The 20,334-nt window shown below is 46.5% G+C and overlaps 2 protein-coding genes across 16 annotated transcripts in view; both read left to right on the forward strand.

The window, feature by feature from the left end:
- Synj1 (synaptojanin 1) overlaps positions 1–7,494 on the forward strand; it is a 77,784-nt gene extending 70,290 nt beyond the window's left edge. For 9 of the 15 annotated variants that reach the window (XM_052158638.1, XM_052158643.1, XM_052158642.1 and 6 more), the window contains 2 exons: positions 3,129–3,152; positions 4,588–4,669. In XM_052158638.1, the coding sequence (XP_052014598.1) occupies positions 3,129–3,149 (21 nt within the window). In that variant the 3' untranslated portion in view covers positions 3,150–3,152; positions 4,588–4,669. Of the gene's footprint in view, positions 1–3,128; positions 3,153–4,587 lie in introns of all 15 variants that reach the window. The other 6 variants (XM_052158633.1, XM_052158634.1, XM_052158635.1 and 3 more) reach the window with 1 other exon arrangement.
- A 1,195-nt stretch (positions 7,495–8,689) lies between these two features.
- Cfap298 (cilia and flagella associated protein 298) lies at positions 8,690–20,305 on the forward strand. Its single transcript, XM_052158690.1, has 7 exons — positions 8,690–8,985; positions 15,453–15,620; positions 16,593–16,660; positions 18,960–19,118; positions 19,217–19,348; positions 19,786–19,881; positions 20,039–20,305. Exons 1-7 carry the CDS (start codon positions 8,847–8,849, stop codon positions 20,147–20,149), a joined length of 873 nt encoding a protein of 290 aa, XP_052014650.1. The 5' UTR covers positions 8,690–8,846; the 3' UTR covers positions 20,150–20,305.
- The last annotated feature ends 29 nt before the right edge of the window (positions 20,306–20,334 follow it).

Raw genomic sequence — 20,334 nt, forward strand, 5'->3', positions numbered from 1 at the left:
GCACTGGGTCCTGAGGTTGCCGTTGTTACAGGAGTAGCTTAGAAAGTTTGGGCTTTAAGCAGAAGGCTCATTCACTCACAAAACCCACAGAAGAGCACATCTGTTCATTTATGTCTCACAGAAAATTGTTCCACGGCCCTGACACGTTGAAGTCATGGGCATTCCCCCTGTCTCGTCCATAGCACTGCTGTGTGTTAGGCTGTTGTGATAACTACTGTGATGACTACCTGTAAGCTAACTTGTTCTGTATTTACGTTGTTTTAGTTTTGTTGTGTGCATTTATCTAAAATTGGTAAATTTAATATGCATTTGTCTGACTCACTAATTCTTTACGTGAAAATGCCATCAAAATCAAATCAATGTGTAAAGTTTTAAAAATCCATGACTTAATCTGGAATGTTGTATATTGGCAGTAACCTTTGAACATAGTTTATGAGTAATAATTTACATTTTTTATAGCTATATGGGTATATCTACCTAGTTGGCAAATGATTTCAAACATCTCTGTTGCAAAGCAAATACTAAATAAAGTCGCTAAGACTCGGAGCCATTAGCAGTTGGCACTTGCCTGGGCTCTTGCTTACATTCGTGAAAGCTAAGGAAACCATAGAAAAGGTCAGTGTTCTCAGAGGATGAAAACAGAAATAACCTTCTATTTTAGGTTAAAGTAGTAGTGCAGAAGATATAGATAGAGACCTACAAAGAGGGAATGTGTACTGCTAATCCCTCTCCTCCAACAATGAGATCTGGTCAGTGTGAGCATGGTCAGCACTGCTTAAGATACCATTTCAGAAGAGAAGGCTCCACAGTTCCACCCACTGTAATGGCTTTAAGTATCTGCAGACCAGTATGAAAGCAGATCAGGGCTCTGCTATGAACAATTTTAGCACGAGCAAATGGACATTTGGCAATGGCTAAAACAACTGGAGGCTCAGGTAGAAGCCTTCTGTGGCTCGGCACTGTAGTCAGACTATGTAGATGACAAGCCACCATTTTCTCTGATCCTTCCCGTTGTTTGGAATCTGTCTCTCACTGAAGTGAGCTTGGTAAGACTTAGCAGCCAACAGCACAGAGTTTTTACAGGTAGCATGGTAGACTGTTTTGGAACAGCCTTACCTTTTGAGTGTGTATCCATGATGTTGTTGTACCCTCAGATGTGGTTCCACAGGAGCCCTCTGCCTGAGGTTTTTGAGACAGTCTTTTAGGGACCTAGGGCACGCTGAGGAGGTGTGTCTAGCTGTACTGAGCTGCAGGATCCCCTGTGCTGAGAGCACACCCAGAGGCCCAGTTTTGACATGGGTCCAGGAGTTGAATTCCAGTTCTCTCGCTTTCTTGCTTCTGTGGTGAACACTTCTGAGCTGAGCCCTGCCCAGCCCTGAGCTGACTCTTGTAGTCTACCCTCCAGAAACGACAGTGGTCTGCTCTGAGTTCTGATTCTCTTTGCCCTGGTCGTCCTTATGTGACACACAGCTCAGCAGACACTCTACCTTTCCAGGCCTTGCTTATGTGGCAACTGTGATGTGGGGTCACACTGGCTAGAGTGTCCTCTGAGGAGGAGTGTGGTGCCGAGTGGGACTTCCTGCCATTCTCTCTACCTTTTGAATTTGGAATCATAAGAGTAATCATGCTGTTTAAAAATAAAAAAAAAAAAAATGGTACAAATTTGAAAATTTCTCCTAAGTAGCTGAAAGTTTAATAATGAGATTTTCCTATGCATTGAGTATATATATAATGTATCCATGTATATACCACTGGGGAGATTTGGTTTTTTTTTTGTTTTGTTTTGTTTTGTTTTGTTTTTTGGATTTGGTTTTTTCGAAACAGGGTTTCTCTGTATAGCCCTGGCTGTCCTGGATTCACTCTGTAGACCAGGCTGGCCTCAAACTCAGAAATCCTCCTGCCTCTGCCTCTCTAAGTGCTGGGATTATAGGCGAGCGCCACCACAGCCCTGCTCATTGGTAAGAATTTTAATTGTGACAAGTTTAGTGTTTTATTATTTATTGAGTTATTTGTTATTTTGTTTAGTGTTATATTGTTTGAGAATCGAATGTTTGGTCATTTTCTAGTCTTTATTAATCTAGACCCAACTTTATGGTGTATCTGAAGCAGAGACATGTGAGCAGGCTTTCTCCTGTCACCTACTGCCCTTAGCTTGAGAGCGTGCTGGATCCCCTTACATGCCATAGCAGAGGCTCACTGGTCTGACAGAAGTCTGACATCTTAGTCACCTCACTGTGAGCTAAAATCTAGAAAGAGGGGAACGAAACAGCACAGTGACAGCTGCACAGGACGCTGTAGGAGAGCTGAGAGCACGGGAAGGGCCCAGGAGTCTGCATTCAGGTTCAGTTCAAAGCATCGCACTAATGCATATGAGTGGCAGGACACTGGCCACATGACATCCTTGCTTGTCAAGACGTGGAGACTGAGTCACAGAGCATCACGTTACTGTTGTCTATCAGTGGTGGGACATTAGCCACACATGCATAACCGGGGTCATCCCAAGTACTGCAGAAGGACTAGGAAGGGTAAGGGAGCGAGATGCTGAAGTGTGTGGTGGTTCTCTAAGTTGTCAGGATTCGCTTACCTCTTACATGTCTCACTGTTCACAAGAAGCTTCAGTGTTAGAAGGTCTGATTTCTTAAGAACACCAGATTGTTTTAAATACAGTGAAATTATTAAAAGATGGTAATTTAAGATTTCAACATCAAAAATTAGTTTCTTACCTTGTTGTACTTTCCAACTAATAAACAGTAAGGGAATTAATTTTCTAAATCCTTTAGAAACTCAGAGTAACACAGAGCAAACCTGGATCCTGACTTTTTGTAATGAATGTGAGGTTGTATTTCTGCAAAGTGGAATTACGGACTTCTCTAGCCTTCTAGGTCTGAAATATAGAATAACAAAATGGGCCAGTCATCAACCTAAACACTGTGAAAGCATACATCATAAGGTTGCAGAGAGACCAGAGTTGTGTTCTAACTGACAGTGTCACCTGCAAGTGTTACTACTCTTGAGCCCCACTGTGACCTAGGGCCACAAGCTTTCTGAGGACTGACTCGTTGGGGCTGCGGCTTGCTCTGGAATTGTCCTAACTCTTTCCTTTGATGTCTGTGTTCCTTTTCTCGAAGCAGGAGCAACCAACAGGGTAACAGGTACCTGACTCTTTATCAGCCTTCCGTGTGCTTTCCATCCGTCTCCCCGTGCATTAGATGTATGAGTGCTTCATACATCTAAAGTTTCACCCATTTACATCTACTCATCCACATTAATAAGTTCTATTATCATATCGTAAGCTCGTATCTGCTTTTTTTTCTTAGTACTGTGGGGTTGTTAGGAATCATATTAGTTATTGCTAATGTCTTCCATTTTTTGCTTTGTTTTCTATGAAAATTAACAAAACTAAAAAGTATAATTTCAAAACTGCCAAGTCTTTGTATATGACATAACTCCATAAATGGGGAAACCCAATTGCTTTTTCCTTAGGTTTCTTTTGGGAAATATTTTTTTTCAGATAATTCTAGGAGCCAGATTCTTTTTGGTAAGAAAGAATTGGTAATTTAGATTAAAATTAATAATACTTAAAAGCCCTTCCAGCACCTTTCTCTGTAAAAGAGATGTCATCACAAGTTTCCAAATCTTGCTTTGATCTAAGGTAATTCTAAGGTGAGGACAGGTAATACGGGTCTCACTGTAATTGGCAGTCTGATTCCATCCGAGCTCTGTTCAGTCCAGCAACTGGCCTGAACTGGTTCCACTAACCAGCTTCATGCTGATCAAAGGGATTTAGGAAGAAGCACAAATGTTTATGGCCAGAAAGTTAACTCTTAACATTCCTCACACGCCAGAGCATTCAGAGAATTTTTTTTGTTTGTTTGTTTGTTTTTTTAAATCAGTGCTCATAAAAAATGGAACGTCCCCTTCCATTTTAAATAAGCAATGGTTTTATCTGTCTTGCTTGACAGGACAAGGAAGGTCAGTTAAGGAAACTTATATTATTCAGCGAGTAAGCTACAAAGGCAAACTATCATTAAAAAGTAAAAGAAAGCTTTGAAAATTCACTTTTCCGAGTACAAAAAGGAAAAGATTCCATTTATAGTTTTGAATTTATGAATATATGAACAAGTTAGCTTTTAGTCATAAAATTGAATTTCTATAGGGAATTTAGGTGAAGCATAGTCTCATAGATGGGTGTTGGAAGTTTATTATGTGCATTTAGCAAATGCTCTTATTATATAATTTTCTTAAGTTTGCGTTAAACTTTAAAAGAACAGAGCATGACCAAACTCATTTTGTATAATTCTCTTTTTTGCAATTTCAAAAATTAAATGGAAGAAATTATTCCATCACATTTCTTTGAGATTTAAAAAACAGATTTATTTAGTTATAATTTCTTAAAGAACATAATTGTATCCATTTACCCTATTTATTAAGCCACCAAAACAAAAATTCTATACAGGTACTTTTTAGTTTTAAAATTTGTATAGTTGCTCAAAAAAAAGGGGGGGGAGAAATAATAAAAATTGGAAGAGATGGGAGTATTTAATACATTTAAAAAAATCAATCACTCAGTGTTTATTCTTTTTCCAGGTAAAACCAAATGGGGTCTCTGGTGTCAAACAAGAGCCGACATGGAAGAGCGACCCATTTGAAGATCTCTCACTTAGTGCGCTTGTTGTATCAAAGGCTCAGCCTTCTGTTCAGATTCCACCTGTTCTAACCCCGGACCCAAAGACGGTGATTCAGTTGCCTTCTGCATCGCAAAGTAAAGTTAATTCTTTGAGTTCTATAAGTTGCATGCCAACCATGCCTCCAGTTCCAGAGCAAACCAAGTCACAGGAAAGTATGGGGAGTTCTGCAAACCCGTTTTCCAGCCTGTCCAGCAGGAACCCTTTTACAGACAGGACTGCTGCCCCTGGAAACCCATTTAGAGTTCAGTCTCAAGAATCAGAGGCAACTTCTTGGCTATCCAAAGAAGAGCCTGCTCCTAACAGTCCTTTCCCTCCTCTCATGCCTCTCAGCCACCACATGAGCAAGCCTTCAAGTTCACTTGATGGTTTTGAGGACAATTTTGATCTGCAGAGCCAGTCTACAGTAAAAACAAACAACCCCAAAGGATGGGTAACCTTTGACGAAGATGATGACTTTCCTACAACAGGAAAGTCAAAGTCAGTTTATCCAGACTTCCTGGGTAACGCACCAGCTTCATTTGATGATGACTGGAATAAAGGTACAAGTGTTTCTTTCTGTGTGTTGCCAGCCAGAAGGCCACCACCACCACCTCCTCCTGTCCCTCTGCTCCCACCTGGCACAGCCTCATCTGCAGGGCCTAGCACAACCCTGGCATCTAAGGCACCTTCCACATTGGACTTCACAGAAAGATAGTTACGTGCAGGGAAGGGGTTTCTCCTGGCCTGGTCTGGCTGTTTGTTTCTGTTTTGTCAGGGTAGACCCACGAGAATGGGGCATTAGTCATTATGTGCAATAAATAATCAGTAAGTGCACTGATAGCTATGTAAAATACCACTAGAGGATGTGGATAAAGCTGGAATTTGTGTATATCAGAAAGAACAAAGACATCCTCTTACTAACTGGAGTCCTGCTCTTTCTCTTCAGATGAATAGAAGAGAACAGGAACTATTTTTAAAAGTGCTTAAAACTACTCTAGAAAATAGTCCTTACTCAGATACTCATATATAAATCACGTACAGCCCACACAACTGCAGCTGACAGTACTGCCAGCCCATTGTGCTTTTGAGGATTGGTAGTCATGGATACTTACCAAAGAGCTTCTGGAGTTCTGGTGAGATTGCTTTGAAAGGCATCACTTTAGTCAAAAGGTCTGTGTATGTATACATACACTAGGAGTGTATGTCTGTATGTATGCACACAAACATGTATACATCCACATACTTATAAAACTTGATGTAATTCAGATCAAAGTTTCCCTAACACTTCTGACAGTGTCCTTTTTTCAGTATCTCACTATGAAGAAGATGGCTACTGCCAGTTGTTCATTATATATTTTCACTGATTGTACTTCCCAGAGTAATCCCTTCACAGAACTGCTGCTTCCTGTTATCCTACACCCCAGCCCTTCAGATTCACCTCACTACCTTCCTCCTCTGTACCTCTGTTATGCCTTTCTCTGGGCATTTACAATTGGCAGCACAGACATGGCCAGTCATGTGGGCAGATACTTGGAACAGTAGGCACACAGCACCAGGTCGAGGAGGAGGAAGGTCGGCAGTGTGCTCTTTCCTCCGTGTGCCCCTTTCCCTTCCATACCTTTCTGTTTACCAATTGCCTGGGGCTTTGCTTCCCACCGTTGAGTGGTCTGAATTAGGAAATATCCAGTGTACGTTCTCTCCCATGTAAGAGGCTACATAACACATCGTGATGCTGCTTTTAAGGTTTTAGAGGCTATACCTCAAATTAGCTGTGGATTTTGTCTCCTGCACTGCCAGTATGCAACTGATCTTGCGTTTATTAATTTTGTGAAAAAAAATACATGGAATTTTTACAAAAAAAACAAAAACAAAAACAAAAAACAAAAACATAGTATTTTGATATCATTAGGTAAGCCAGTCAGAAAGCTCCCTAAGCTATTGTTTGGTTGGTTGGTTAGTTGTCAGTTGAAGTTGAAGTCATCCTTACCCATTAAGACTTAATGTTCTCTTTATATAAAAAGAGTTATGTGCTTACACCCAAGTTCCTAAGTCTACACGAACCTTAAAGATGTGTATTGTGAGTTTAGAAAGACTTTACAGCTGCCCGCACCTCGTGTCAAAGCACAGCAGACTGCATTGCACTTCGATCGTAGAGCAGATCTGTTAGGACAGAGACCTTTGCAAATGCTCAGTGTTATCAAAATCCTGTATTTATAGAAGTAACTCTCTGCTACAGCCATAACTTGCTGTTAGCAATAACTCTTGTGAGTTTTATATTGTGCTTATTGGGGTTCTAATCATTTCAGCAGTAGTAGCTTTTAAACTGCAGTACTTCTAGAGCAGTGTGCTTCAAAATGTGAATTAACTTGTTGAGATTGTGGCTGTAACACCTGTGTGAGTAGTGTGTATGGTATCCACTTCCCATTAGCGAGCTAATCCACTTTAGGAAACTGAAGCAGTGTGGATTGCAACCCCGAGCAGTGACTCCCTCGGGTGTAAACCACTATAACGTCTGGCTCTGCCTTGTCAGGAAGTCTGGTAGCTACTGAAACGCACAAAGCAAGTTAGTTTGCTACCAAGACCTCAACATGTGTGTATTTACCAACTCTGGTCAAAAGCAGAAAACAGACACTAAGAATCTCTGTGAGTCTCTGTTCTCTCTAGTAGATTGCTGTTTATATGTATGTAAGAGGTTTATTGCTTATGTGGTATACAGTATTTATAACTATATACTTTATAGAAGTACAGTATTAAAGTTGCTGGTATACATTCTGTACATATCCTGTGAAATGTGCTGTCATATGAAATAAACATGTCTTTACCATGAGCTGACTTCTTTACTCAAAAGGGAAGTTTTCTTTCCGTGCATGTGTGTGCTCCTGCACGTGTGTGTTTGTGTGTGTGTGTTTGTGTGTACACATAATGCATACAGGAAATAAGAGGTAGTTTATTCTGAAGCCAAATATGAATGACCATGACAGACTTAGGTTACCCCAGATTCCATGTTCCACCATGAAGGCAGTTTCACACAGTTCTGTGGCTCTACAGGACAAAGTCCTAAGTCACAGCAAATTTAAAGTAGATTGGAAATGCCAGAGAGGCACATGCAGAAAATGGAGCTTTTCTTTAAGTACCAGATGCTATTTGATGGCATTTTTAACTTTTGAGTTAGTGAAAACTACGTTTGTAGATTACAAAGGTTATAGGGACGTTAGTTCTGGCCCACAGGAGGGCAATGGATGGCTGTTCCAGGAGCTAAAGCTATCAGAGACAAGGTAATCAGTCTGGACCCGCAGAATCCCAGCCTCTCCTCATCACTGCAGTTTTAATTAGTTACAGGCACAGCTGCTTTCCAGGAATTTTCATCAACAAGTGAACATTTTAATGAGCCATCACCGCAAACAAAAACCTCACCATTTAGCCAAACTATGGGTTTGAGATCATTTCAAAGCACAGGTTAGTTTTCTTTGCTCCTCTATTTGAATTTCTTCGATCCATTTTTTTCTCTTTGTAACACTAAAATGGGATCCTCAGTTGTGTCTGAGCGCCCTGGAAGAACAGCGCTGCCCCAGCTTGCCCTGTCTGAGATTGTGAGGAACGAGACTTGGCCGGACAGTGCAGGGACTGGCGGTAGACAGCTGTGAAACTAAATCAGCTGTGCGCAGCAGCAGAGCTCCCCACTTTCTGATTTCAGGAGACCTAAAACAGAAGGCATTTCCAGAAGCGATCAGTGCCTGCGCAAAACTAGTCCGTGTTTCGCGGCGGCTATGCTCCCATAGTGCCCACCGCTCTCACTCATTCTCAATCCAAGAATTGCCATGCTCCTCCAGCTAACATCTCCCGAGTGCCCTGGACCCCTGGACCGTCCACACAGGCCTCTAGCTGCTTAATTTGGGTTTTGGTTGCCCGGACAACAGCTACTTCCGGTAGCGGCGATCGTGAGTGGCCGGGACAACCAGTTCTACACAGTGTTTGACTGTTGCCCCCGGCAACAGCCACTTCCGCCAAGCGTGCGCAGTTTTTTTTATCCCACCCGGCGGCGGACGCGTGAGCCGTGTTCCGGGGTTCCACCTCGGAGCAGCGGTTAATCTCTGGGCGGTGTGGAGCGGGCCGACCTCGTTCGGGCATCGAGTTTCCTGCCTGCAGCCCTGCCGCCTCGGCGGCGCCTCTGGTGCAGCCATGGTGGTGCTGCACGTGAAGAGAGGCGACGAGAGCCAGTTCCTGCTGCAGGCGCCCGGGAGCACCGAGCTGGAAGAGCTCACGGCGCAGGTGGCCCGCGTCTACAACGGGCGGCTGAAGGTGCACAGGCTCTGCACAGGTACGGAACGGGAGGATGGCCGATGCGGTGGGAGAGCTCGGGGTTGTGAGGATTGGGGAAGATAATGCAGTAGCCTGGGGTGGGAGCATCAGGACTGACCCGGGATGAAAGACCCAACAACTGGAAGAACCCAGACTAGTCAGCTAACCACCGACTCAGAGGAGAGCAGCAGGGAAGCCAGTGAGGCTGAGCTACGTGCTCGCAGAGCTGGGATTGGACTTCCCGGAAGTGCGAACGGACTGGGTGGAAAGGCGGCCCCACGGAGCTGAGAGATCCAGCCGAGCGGTGGGAGTTAGCAAGGGTGAGGTAGAGTGGTAGCTTCAGGGAAGGGGGCTTACGAAAGCGAATGCCGAGTTTGAGACGTTAGGAGCCCCGGCCCTTGAGTCTCCTGGCTTTGAAACTGCGCATTAAAGTTGTCACTGGGAGAAACTTGGTGTTGTTTTCGGTCTCCTAGGAAACACATTTTTACATTCTAGGACCGCCTTAAGACCCGATATATATATATATTCCAAACCATGCTTTGGAACAGTGAACATGAAGTGAGTTTCTTCACTTTTGAATAGTCCTAGGTTTTCTATTTCTGTGATAAAACATTGACAAAATGCAGTTTGAAGAGAAAAGGTTTATTTCATCAAAGAAGGCTCAGCCGGGCGGTGGTGGCGCACGCCTTTATTCCCAGCATTTGGGAGGCAGAGGCAGGCGGATTTCTGAGTTCGAGGCCAGCCTGGTGTACAGAGTGAGTTCAAGGACAGCCAGGGCTACACAGAGAAACCCTGTCTCGATAAACAAAACAAAACAATTCAAAGAAGGCTTAATATTAAGTGACTTATTAAAAAAAAGTAAAGCATTTGGGGGGGGGGAACCTCTGGGTCTTTGACATCATAAATTGAAAGTGTGGTGCAGCATGTAAGAATTGCATGGGTGAATTTAGAACCCACAGATAGATAGTTTCTGTTGCCCGCACTCAGACCGGTGCCAGTGTGGTCTGTCTTAAGAAGATGAGGGTGGGTCACACCAGCCCCCTGGTCTCCCGGGTGCTCAGTTTGGAAATGGAGCAAGGCTGTAAACGCGCACCATTTACCCCATAGTATTGTTTGGCTGCAGGTCATATGCTGTCTTCCCAGTATTCGAGGAACATTTAGTGTCTGCCTCACAGGAAGGGAAGGAAGAAAGGAAAAAGAAAGGCAGGCAATATAGCAAGACTCAAAGGCCCAGCTCAGGCTTAAACACGTATGAGATAGGAAAAGTATAAAACCATGCTTTGGAATAGTGAACATGAAGTGGATTTCTTCACTTTTGAATAGTCTTAGATTTTCTATTGCTGTGATAAAACATTGACAAAATGCAGCTTGAAGAGAAAAGGTTTATTTCATCAGACAGCTGTGGTCCGTCAGGAATGGATTCCGGGCAGAGACACAGTAGTAGGCACTGAAGCAGATACCATGGAGGAGCACTGCTCTCTGGCCTGCTTCCTCATGACTTGCTCAGCCCGATTTCTTATCCCACCCAGGACCACTTGCCCAGGGGTAATTCCACCGGAGAGTGCTAGGCCCTCCTATTGCTGTCACTGAGAAAATGCCCTACCTACAGACTTGCCTACAAGCAATCTAATGTAAATATTTTCTCAGCTGAGGTTCCTTCTTCCTAGATAGGTCTACAGTCATACCAGGTCCACAAAAGCCAAGCAGAACAATCGCATCCTTGTCGACATCGATACATCACCATTAAACCATAACCCTCCCCTTTTTGCTTATCCCCAAGACTCATTACTATTAATATCTCAATATAAACCCAATTTCAACTTTCAGAAGTCCCACAGACTTTTAAAAATTCACTTTAAAAGTTCAGTCTCGCCGGGCGGTGGTGGCGCACGCCTGTAATCCCAGCACTTGGGAGGCAGAGGCAGGCAGATTTCTGAGTTCGAGGCCAGCCTGGTCTACAGAGTGAGTTCCAGGACAGCCAAGGCTACACAGAGAAACCCTGTCTCGAAAAAACCAAATCCAAAAGTTCAGTCTCTTTCAAAGTTCAAACCTCTCTGTGATATCCATAACTAGGCTGTTATAAAATAAAAAAAGGAAATCTAACACTATTCCAAGAGGGAAGATCCAGAGCAGTTACACTCAAATGACAACTGAAGTATAACACTGTGAAACTCAGTGTCAGACATATGGGACTCACGATCCTCTCGGTTCCTCTCCGCTCTGCTGCCCAGAGCCCTAAAACACGTCTCACAGGGTGGCTCCACTCCACAGCTGCTGCTGTCCTTGGTTGTCATCCCATGGTACTGGGATTTCTAAAATGCTGGAATGCCCACAGGCCTCGCCCTTACCAATGGCACCAGTTGCCTCATGGCCTCTATTTGGGGTCTCTCACCCTGCCTCGTGATGCCAAGCCTCACCCTCTCTCCATGGTCCTCTCAACCCTGGGGTTTCCCTAAAACTGAGTTTCACCTTGGCCTCTTCCTATGCCCAGCCTCCACTGTTCTCCATGGTCCTTCGTGCCCTCAAAACCAGGACCATCTAGAAGGTACATACACATTGCCAAGGTTGGCTGCAGGCATGAGATCCAGCTTTGGCACACTGTAGACAACAGCTCTGTCCATTGACCATCTGAGCAAGCTTATCCCAGAAGATTTTTGTTGTTGTTATTTTCTTAGTCACAGTTGATTTCCACCCAGGCAAAGGTTTCACTTCTGTAATTTTGGTCCTCTATCACAGCTCTGGCTGACCAGAACCAACGGGGTGGGTGGGTGGGTGGGTTGGTTGGTTGGTTGGTTCAGGACAGGGTTTCTCAGTGTAGCCCTCACTGGAACTCACTCTGTAGACCAGGCTGGCCTGGAACTCAGAGATCTGCCTGATTCTGCCTCCTAAGTGCTAGGATTAAAGGTATTTGGAGATTCTTAATACAAAATACCACAGGAATGGCCCAGGTAGGGTCTTGGTTTCCCTCTGACCCTTCACATGCAAACCTGTGCCTGTGCTCTGCCCTCGAGCTCCTCCATGGCCCAGTAAGTGCTGAGTGCTCGGTGGCTTTTCCAGCCCAAAGTTCCAAACACTGACAAAGTGGTCCGTCCCCAAGCAACACAGTTAGGTCCGTCATATGCGCCACGATCCTGATACCAACTCCATTGTTAGTAGCTTTCCATAGCTGTGAAGAAAGAAAACAACATAGAAAGGAAGGAAGGAAAAACCACCATGACCAAAAACAACTTGGAGAGGAAAGGGTTTTTTCATTTTGCCAGTTTTAGTTCATGAAGGGACATCAAGGCAGGAAGAGGAAGCAGGAAGCTTTTCCTCAGCCGAAGGGAAGCAGTTTACTGGCTTGCTCCTCAGGTTTTGTTCAGACATTCTTTGTCACCACAGACCCATCTTCGCATCGGGGGCAATACCCAACGTGTGTTCATTAGTTCTTACTCAAACATATGCCCTACAGCTTGCCTGTAGCCATCTAAGGGAGACGGTTTCTCAGTTGAGGTTCCCTCTCCCGGCGTATGTGTAGATGTGTGCCAGAGTGACAAAAACCACCCTGCACAGTCGCCTTAAATCTTTCCCAGTGATTTTATGAAGTATCATTATAAAGTTTTGTGAGTAGGTTTGTGAATGGGTGTCTCTGTACCAGTGGGGGACGGGGAGGGGGGGGTCTGTGTGTATGAGGGGGTTGTAACTTAGGTGTTGTGTAACCTTGTCTTTTTGAGACAGGATATCTCATTGGCCTGATGCAAAGCAGACTGGCCAGCAACCAATCCCCAGGGGTCCCCAGGTCTCTCCCTTCCTTTCCATACATCCTCCCACGCTCAGCACAGGCGTTCTAAGTGCACTCCACCACACCTGGCCTTTTGACATGGGTTCTAGGATTCAAGTCAGCCCCTCACACTTAAACAGTGTACTGGCTGGTTTTGTGTCAACTTGACACAAGCTGGAGTTATCACGGAGAAAGGAGCTTAAGTCGAGGAAATGCCTCCATGAGATCCAGCTGTGAGGCATTTTCTCAAGGGGGGAGGGCCCCTTGTGGGTGGTGCCATCCCCGGACTAGTAGTCTTGGGTTTTATAAGAGAGCAGGCTGAGCAAGCCAGGGGAAGCAAGCCAGTAAGGAACATCCCTCCATGGCCTCTGCATCAGCTCCTGATTCCTGACCTTCTTGAGTTCCAGTCCTGACTTCCTTTGGTGATAAACAGCAATGTGGAAGTATAAGCTAAATAAACCCTTTCCTCCCCAACTTGCTTCTTGGTCATGATATTTGTGCAGGAATAGAAACCCTGACTAAGACAATTGGTACCAGCATAGTGGGGTATTCCTGTGACAGCCTGACCATGTGTTGGGGAGGACTGTGGAAGGACTTTGGAACTTTGAGTCAGAAGAGCCATTAGGATGTTGGGAGCTTTGTGGGATGTTCTGTAGGAGCTTAGAAGACAGTGTTGACAGTGCAGAAGACGGAGGCCTGGCTTGTGAAATTTCAGATTAAAGACTCTTATCAGGACTGTTGCTATTTTGATTGTGAAGATTCTGTGGTTTTGGTTTGATGGGGCTGAAGAATCAGCTGTGATTAACAAGATACCAGAACTACTAAATTGAAACCTTTAGATTACTGGGACTATTGATGCTGGTTAGCTGGAGCTAAGAAATTAGCAGTGATTAAGAAGAGACCAGCAACATTGAGGTGAAATCTTCTGGGAAGTGTTTTCTGAGAGCACAGAGGCTATATTCCAGAGATAGCCAAGGTTGTACCTTGTGCTATGGCTGGACTTGGTAATGTGTAAGAGTCACCCAGGTAGTACTGGTTTCGAAGGCATGAAGGGATCATGAAGAGCAGCAGAGGCTCGCATAGTGAGAGGCCACAGAAGGCCATTGGTGAAGGTGCAGCCTCAGTTGCAATTGATGACACAGGACTTAAGGGGTCATGCAAAGGAGTTTGTTCACCATGAAGAGAACCTATGAGAGGCTATTGATGAAGACTAGTTAGAGCAGAAGACAGCAGTGTTTTGGAGATGCCAGTGCCATGAGATAACCACCAAGAACAGCAGCAGCAGTGGAGTACAGGCAGCTGGAGCCTAGAAGACAAGCTGTGTGCTACAAAGGGCAGAGCGGGAGAAGTGACCCAAGCTCTTGGAGGAGCCCAGAAGATCATAAGACATTGGATGATTGGAATTTGATTTTGCTTTTGATTGTGACTGTGCCCTGATATTTTTCCTTCTTGAAGGAAGAAAGTATTTTAGTGAAGCCCACAATTAAGATACTTTTAATTGTAAGAAACAACTTTGAAATTTTAAAGATACTGGATATTTTAAAGGAATTGAAAATTTAATATGTAAGAATTTGTAAAGACTGTGGGACTTTTAACGTTATTTAGATCTTGGGGATGAATAAGAAAGTAAGAGCTCAGCCAGGCGGTGGTGGCGCCGCCTGTAATCCCAGCACTTGGGAGGCAGAGGCAAGAGGATTTCTGAGTTCGAGGCCAGCCTGGTCTACAGAGTGAGTTCCAGGACAGCCAAGGCTATACAGAGAAACCCTGTCTCGAAAAACCAAATACAAAAAACAAAAAACAAAACAAAAAAAAAAGTAAGGGTTGAGACTTAATAGTGATGTGTTTGTGTGTCAAGTTGACAAGGGGTCAATTGTACTGGCTGGTTTTGTGTCAACTTGACACAGGCTGGAGTTATCACAGAGAAGGAGCTTCAGTTGGGGAAATGCCTCCATGAGATCCAACTGTGGGGCATTTTCTCAATTAGTGATCAAGGGGGAGGGCCCCTTGTGGGTGGTGCCATCCCTGGGCTGGAAGTCCTGGGTTCTATAAGAAAGCAAGCTGAGCAAGCCAGGGGAAGCAAGTCAGTAAGAAACATCCCTCCATGGCCTCTGCATCAGCTCCTGCTTCCTGACCTGCTTGAGTTCCAGTCCTGACTTCCTTTGGTGATGAACAGCACTGTGGAAGTGTAAGCTGGATTAACCCTTTCCTACCCAACTTGCTTCTTGGTCATGATGTTGTGCAGGAATAGAAACCGTGACTAAGGCACTCAACAAGCACGTTACCAAGTGAGACTCCATGTAAGGGTCTCATAAAATATTAGCTAGAGCTCTCGGCAAGCCTCAGATCACAGAGTTGTACATTAGGAAGATGGACGTCTAAGCAATTGTCTTGCACCCTTTACGAGGTTACATTAAATGGGGCTATCTGAGACTTTCCTTGGAAAATTGGTAAAGCCGTGTGAACTGGCTTGGTCTTGAGTGTCGACCTGGTAACTCCTGAGGCCAGGGCCTTAGAGCATAGACTCGGGTGGGGGTGGGGAGGTCTGAATCTCACTGCTACACTGACTAAGGAGTTGGTGGCTTTGTCTAGGGTAAGGAAAGCCTGACATGTGGCTCATGGTATATGAGTGTTAGAATCTTTCGTGAGCTAGAGCAGCCAGACCTGAGCCAGGAGTGCGCACTTCTAGTGATCACAGCTGAAGACTGTGCCCTTCCCTTGTTTTTCAGAGATGGAAGAGCTGGCAGAACATGGTGTGTTTCTGCCTCCTAATATGCAAGGGCTGACTGAGGAGCAGATTGAAGAGCTGAAACTGAAGGATGAGTGGGGGGAGAAGTGTGTGCCCAGCGGGGGATCCGTTTTCGCAAAGGATGACATCGGGCGAAGGAACGGGCAAGGTAACAGGCTCTCTCTCTCTCTCCTGCCTTTGCTCCTGCACGTCACAGCAGACCTGAAGGTGGGGCTTTAGGTTAAGAGATATGGGCCAGCAGGGCGGGTCTGCAGTTCAGAGCGCTTGCAGGGGTACCTGATAACTTGAGTCTGGCCCCCTGGATGGTGGATGGAGAGAGCTTACTCCCCACAGTTCACACGTGCATGCCAGCACACACGTGCACGCCCACACTCACCAATGCAGTTTCGTCATTTCTGTAAAATGCCTGTGCTAAAACTAAAACCCCAGCCCAGGGTGAGCCAAGGGGAGGACCCCGCTCTGTCTGCTTGCTCCTACTGAAGTGCCCCATTTGTGGGATAAACAGGCCATTTAAGCTTGCCATTTCTGTAGGTCAGAAATGGATGGGGGCCATGCCATTCTCCCTAGACGTGGGGACTCTGTCTCCACTGTGCTTAGTTTTTAGCTTGGAAGTTGTGATAGGAATTGGTGCTCTCTGCCACATTTGGATAGTTGTCAGGTGAAGTAAAGTTTTGTGGGTCAAGAGGGCACACACGTAATGCTAGCACTCCAGAGCTTAGGATAGCCTGTGTATGCAGGGCAACCCTAACTCAAACGAACATACATACAAACATACATAAGGTTTTACTGGCATGCAGCCAGCCAGTCACTGTCCATGTCTACCTGTGAGATCCTGACAGAGATGAGTCACAGCTTTGTAGTTTGAGAGGCCTAAAATTCTTTTAGCATCTCCTTGTTTTGCTGGCCTGTTTTTGTAGCCAGGGCCAAACAGCGTAGAAGATACTGCAGACTCCCCTTGCTGTGGGATCCCACCCGGGTTCCCACTCTTTATGTCCTGTGCTAAATCCAGACTGGAGCACCCACGTCTCGAGCTCCCAGGCTCAGGCAGGCCAGTTTGAGAACATCCGGAGTTTTTAAAAGAGTTTGTGTGTTTGACGACTGTCCTTTTTTATTTTTATAGCTCCAAATGAGAAAATGAAGCAGGTTTTAAAGAAGACAATAGAAGAAGCCAAAGCAATAGTGTCCAAGGTCAGCTTCTGTCTTTGAAGAGGCCGATCTTGAGGGTGGGTTGCAGTTAGCTGTAGTCGGCGGTGGCGTTGGTCCCTGCACCTCTCTTCCCCACTTTTCTGTTGCCTTTGCTTCTGCTTTTTTCTTTCCTTTCTCTGCCTTCCATCAGCAAAGCAAACAAGCATATTTGAAGAGGCCCTGGCTTTCCCTCCGCCATGACAGTTACCCAGCCTGCCGGTTCCTGCAGAGCAAACAGAGGCTTCTATTGTCTTTGTGTGAATGTGTGCAATGTGTGACCTGACCTGAACTGAGCTTCCTGTGTTTTGAAGAACCTAGAAAGCTCAGCTGGGGAAGTTCTAAGGGAGCTATAGATACAGACAGGACTGACATTTACTACAAAGCATTGGGAATCATGTCCAGCATTTATCTAAAACCTATTTCACAGAAGGAGAATACCATTGAAGGGCAGATAATGTGCTCCTGGATGAAGAGAAATCAGGGATATTTAAATGCCTGGAGCCGGGCAGTGGTGGCGCACGCCTTTAATTCCAGCACTTGGGAGGCAGAGGCAGGTGGATTTCTGAGTTCGAGGCCAGCCTGGTCTACAGAGAGTTCCAGGACAGCCAGGGCTACACAGAGAAACCCTGTCTCAGAAAAACCAAAAAAAAAAAAAAAAAAAAAAAAGCCCCTGGGGCTGGAGAGCCAGGTGGATAAGGCGCTTGCTCCATGCTTGATAACAAAGTTCCAGAGTGCTGGGCTTGATTTCAGGCAGGACCCTCCTGGTAGTAAGAGAACCACAAATTGTCCTCTTATCCCACCCCCCAGCATGTGCTATATAGCACACCACACACACGCAAATATATCTTTGGTATTTTCACTTGTCACATTTATCTGTTGGGTGACAGTCGTTGCCACCCACATGAGCTTGTCTTGGCAAAGCTCAGTCCTCCCACGCTTCCAGATTTACCCCACAAAATGTCCTTCTGAACATGCTCCAAGCTCTTAGCCAAACTATTTTTTCAATTTATTATATTTGAGACTCTTCTTATGTAGCCTCAGCCAGCCTAGTACTCACAGCTATCCTCCTGCCTCAGGATTACAGGCATGCACCCCCGTGCCCCCTGCCCGGTCTTTTGAGGAGCTCCTGAAAAGCAGCCTGCTGAGTGTGAAGTCTCTGGAGTCTGTGAAAGTCAGGATTCTAGAACAGAGTTCCCGCTCTCTTCCCCCTCTGCTCGGCACCCCCTGTAGGTTCCTGTTCACATGACCACAGTGCCAGCTACACATAGACTGTACCCTGCGTCAGCCTCAGCTCCTTTCCCTGTGACAGCCACATGCCTGCGGCTGGTCCCATCTGTACCATCCTCCTGACATGCCTCCTCATTCCCACGCCTTCACCCATGCTGTTTAAAGCCTCCTCAGTATCAGTTCAGGTCTACCCCTAGGGACCCAGTCAGCATGGACCCCATGAGTTCGGAGCCACACCCTCCGACCACTGCATTCAGTTCAGACCCCCAGCTAGAGCACCAGTGTCACCTCGGCATTGCTAGGCAGGGACTGTGTCCAGTGACCACCGTGGCCCAAGCTGTTGATGCAGACTCGGGTATAATGCGAAGGAGCTTCCTGGGGGCCAGGGGAAGCCAGGGTTACACACAGAGTGCAGAGGTGAGAACCCCGAGTCCCAGGCAGCCTGCACTCCACGTGAAGACCTGTCTCGTCAGATGGTGGGCCTGCAGAGGTGGCCATGTTAAAAGCACTCGCTACTCAGAGCTCCCACGTGGCTGTCGCAGTAGTCTTCCACACACACGGTGCATACACATGCATGTAGCCAAGTGCCACAGACACGAGATAAATGCACCCCAGCACCTAGCTGTCCCAGGGGCTTCTGCTGTGTCCCAGGAACCGGGGGCAAACCTTAGCTCTAACCTTAGCTCTGGTCTGCATGTGCCTCCCTCTGTTCTCTTGAGAGCCTTGGCTGATGTCCCTCCACTCAGTCCATACTGGGCTCACTGCAAGACAAGCTCCAGTGTCATCACCCCACCCTGGGCATTGTCACCCTGTGCCTGACACTCTGAGGCTCTGGCTGCCCCTTCCTCTCCCACCCACCTAGGGCTGTACCTGTCCTGAAGCCGCCTCTCTGGTGCCACTCACAGTCTGGCCTGGGCCACAGTGTCCTCGGCTCAGCCCCGAAGTGGACGGCAGTTGCAGAAAGCAGCAGCTCTCTGGTTCCTCTGTGCTGGCAGGCCTCCAAGGCCCTCAGGGGGCGCCTGCGGGGCGAGGGGAGGTGGTTATTGGATCGATAGTGATGCTGGTCCACTTTCAGAAACAAGTAGAGGCAGGAGTCTTTGTTACCATGGAGATGGTGAGCAGCGCCTTGGACCAGCTTCGCGGGGCCGTGATGATTGTTTATCCCATGGGGCTACCACCGTACGATCCCATCCGGATGGAATTTGAAAATAAAGAAGATCTGTCGGGAACTCAGGTGTGTGAGGTTGGGTGGGGAGCGCAGAAGCCAGGCTCTGGGTGCCAGGGTGGGATGCGACTGCCTTCCTCCTCAAGCCGCTTCCCGACTGACCACAGGCAGCCCTCGAAGTCATCCAGGAGTCAGAGGCACAGCTGTGGTGGGCCGCCAAGGAGCTGAGAAGAACACAGAAGCTTTCAGACTATGTGGGGAAAAACGAGAAAACCAAAATCATCGTCAAGATCCAGCAGGTGAGTGAGCGCCTCCGCTTCACAAGTCAGTGGTGCATGTCCTCTGACCTTGCGTGGACCTTACCCTGTGTGGACCTTACCGACGGCACCGCCCACCTGGTTTATAAGGCGCTTCAGGCTGCTGCTGTGTGCAGACAAGGGTGGGAAGCGAGGGAGCCCTCGGCCAAGGTGTCTAGGGTTCTGGGGAACAAGGCCTGGAGATTTCTGTCTCCTAAGTCATGGTTCCGAGTACCGTCCTGTCTGCACGGGACCTTGAGAGAGACGGTGTCCACCACGAGTCCAAGTCCCCAGCAGTGCTCAGTGCTCATGCCGAGCCCTCCAGGGCTTAGCAGCCTGCAGTCTTAGCTGTTTGCAGAGGCAGCTAGAGACAGTCCTGTTCCTCTGATGTCCCTGTAAGGACCGTCTCCGCAGGGTTGACTGTGCCTTTGCCTCTGCAGAGAGGTCAGGGCGCACCGGCCCGGGAGCCCATCATCAGCAGTGAGGAGCACAAGCAGCTGATGCTGTTTTACCACAGAAGACAGGAGGAGCTCAAGGTAGCCCCTGGGCAGCAGAGGTCTCGGGCACATCACCTGTGGGTGGGGCCCCTGGCAGGGGCATGGTGGGGCGGCAGGAAGTGACCCGGGTTAGTTCCTCAGTCTATAAGAACTACTTCCTGAAGTGCCACCTAGAGTAAGGTGTGTTCATTTCCAGAAACTGGAAGAGAATGATGACGACTCCTGTCTGAACTCCCCGTGGGCTGACAACACGGCTTTGAAAAGACATTTTCATGGGGTAAAAGACATAAAGTGGCGGCCCAGGTGAAGGCTGCACTTGACTTCAGAACCACGGCCCACCATTCTTGGGCAAAATAATTATAATCCTATAAGACACTGTCAAAGGTGTGAAAATTTCTACCTTCCTGGTTTTCCTTTAGTTTGAATTTTTGAAATAAGTCACAGTTTTAGAACTTAATAAATATACATTCAAAAGAAAAATGTGTGAATTAT

Source organism: Apodemus sylvaticus, chromosome 15, assembly GCF_947179515.1.
Source record: "Apodemus sylvaticus chromosome 15, mApoSyl1.1, whole genome shotgun sequence".
In the NCBI taxonomy this organism is placed as follows: domain Eukaryota; kingdom Metazoa; phylum Chordata; class Mammalia; order Rodentia; family Muridae; genus Apodemus; species Apodemus sylvaticus.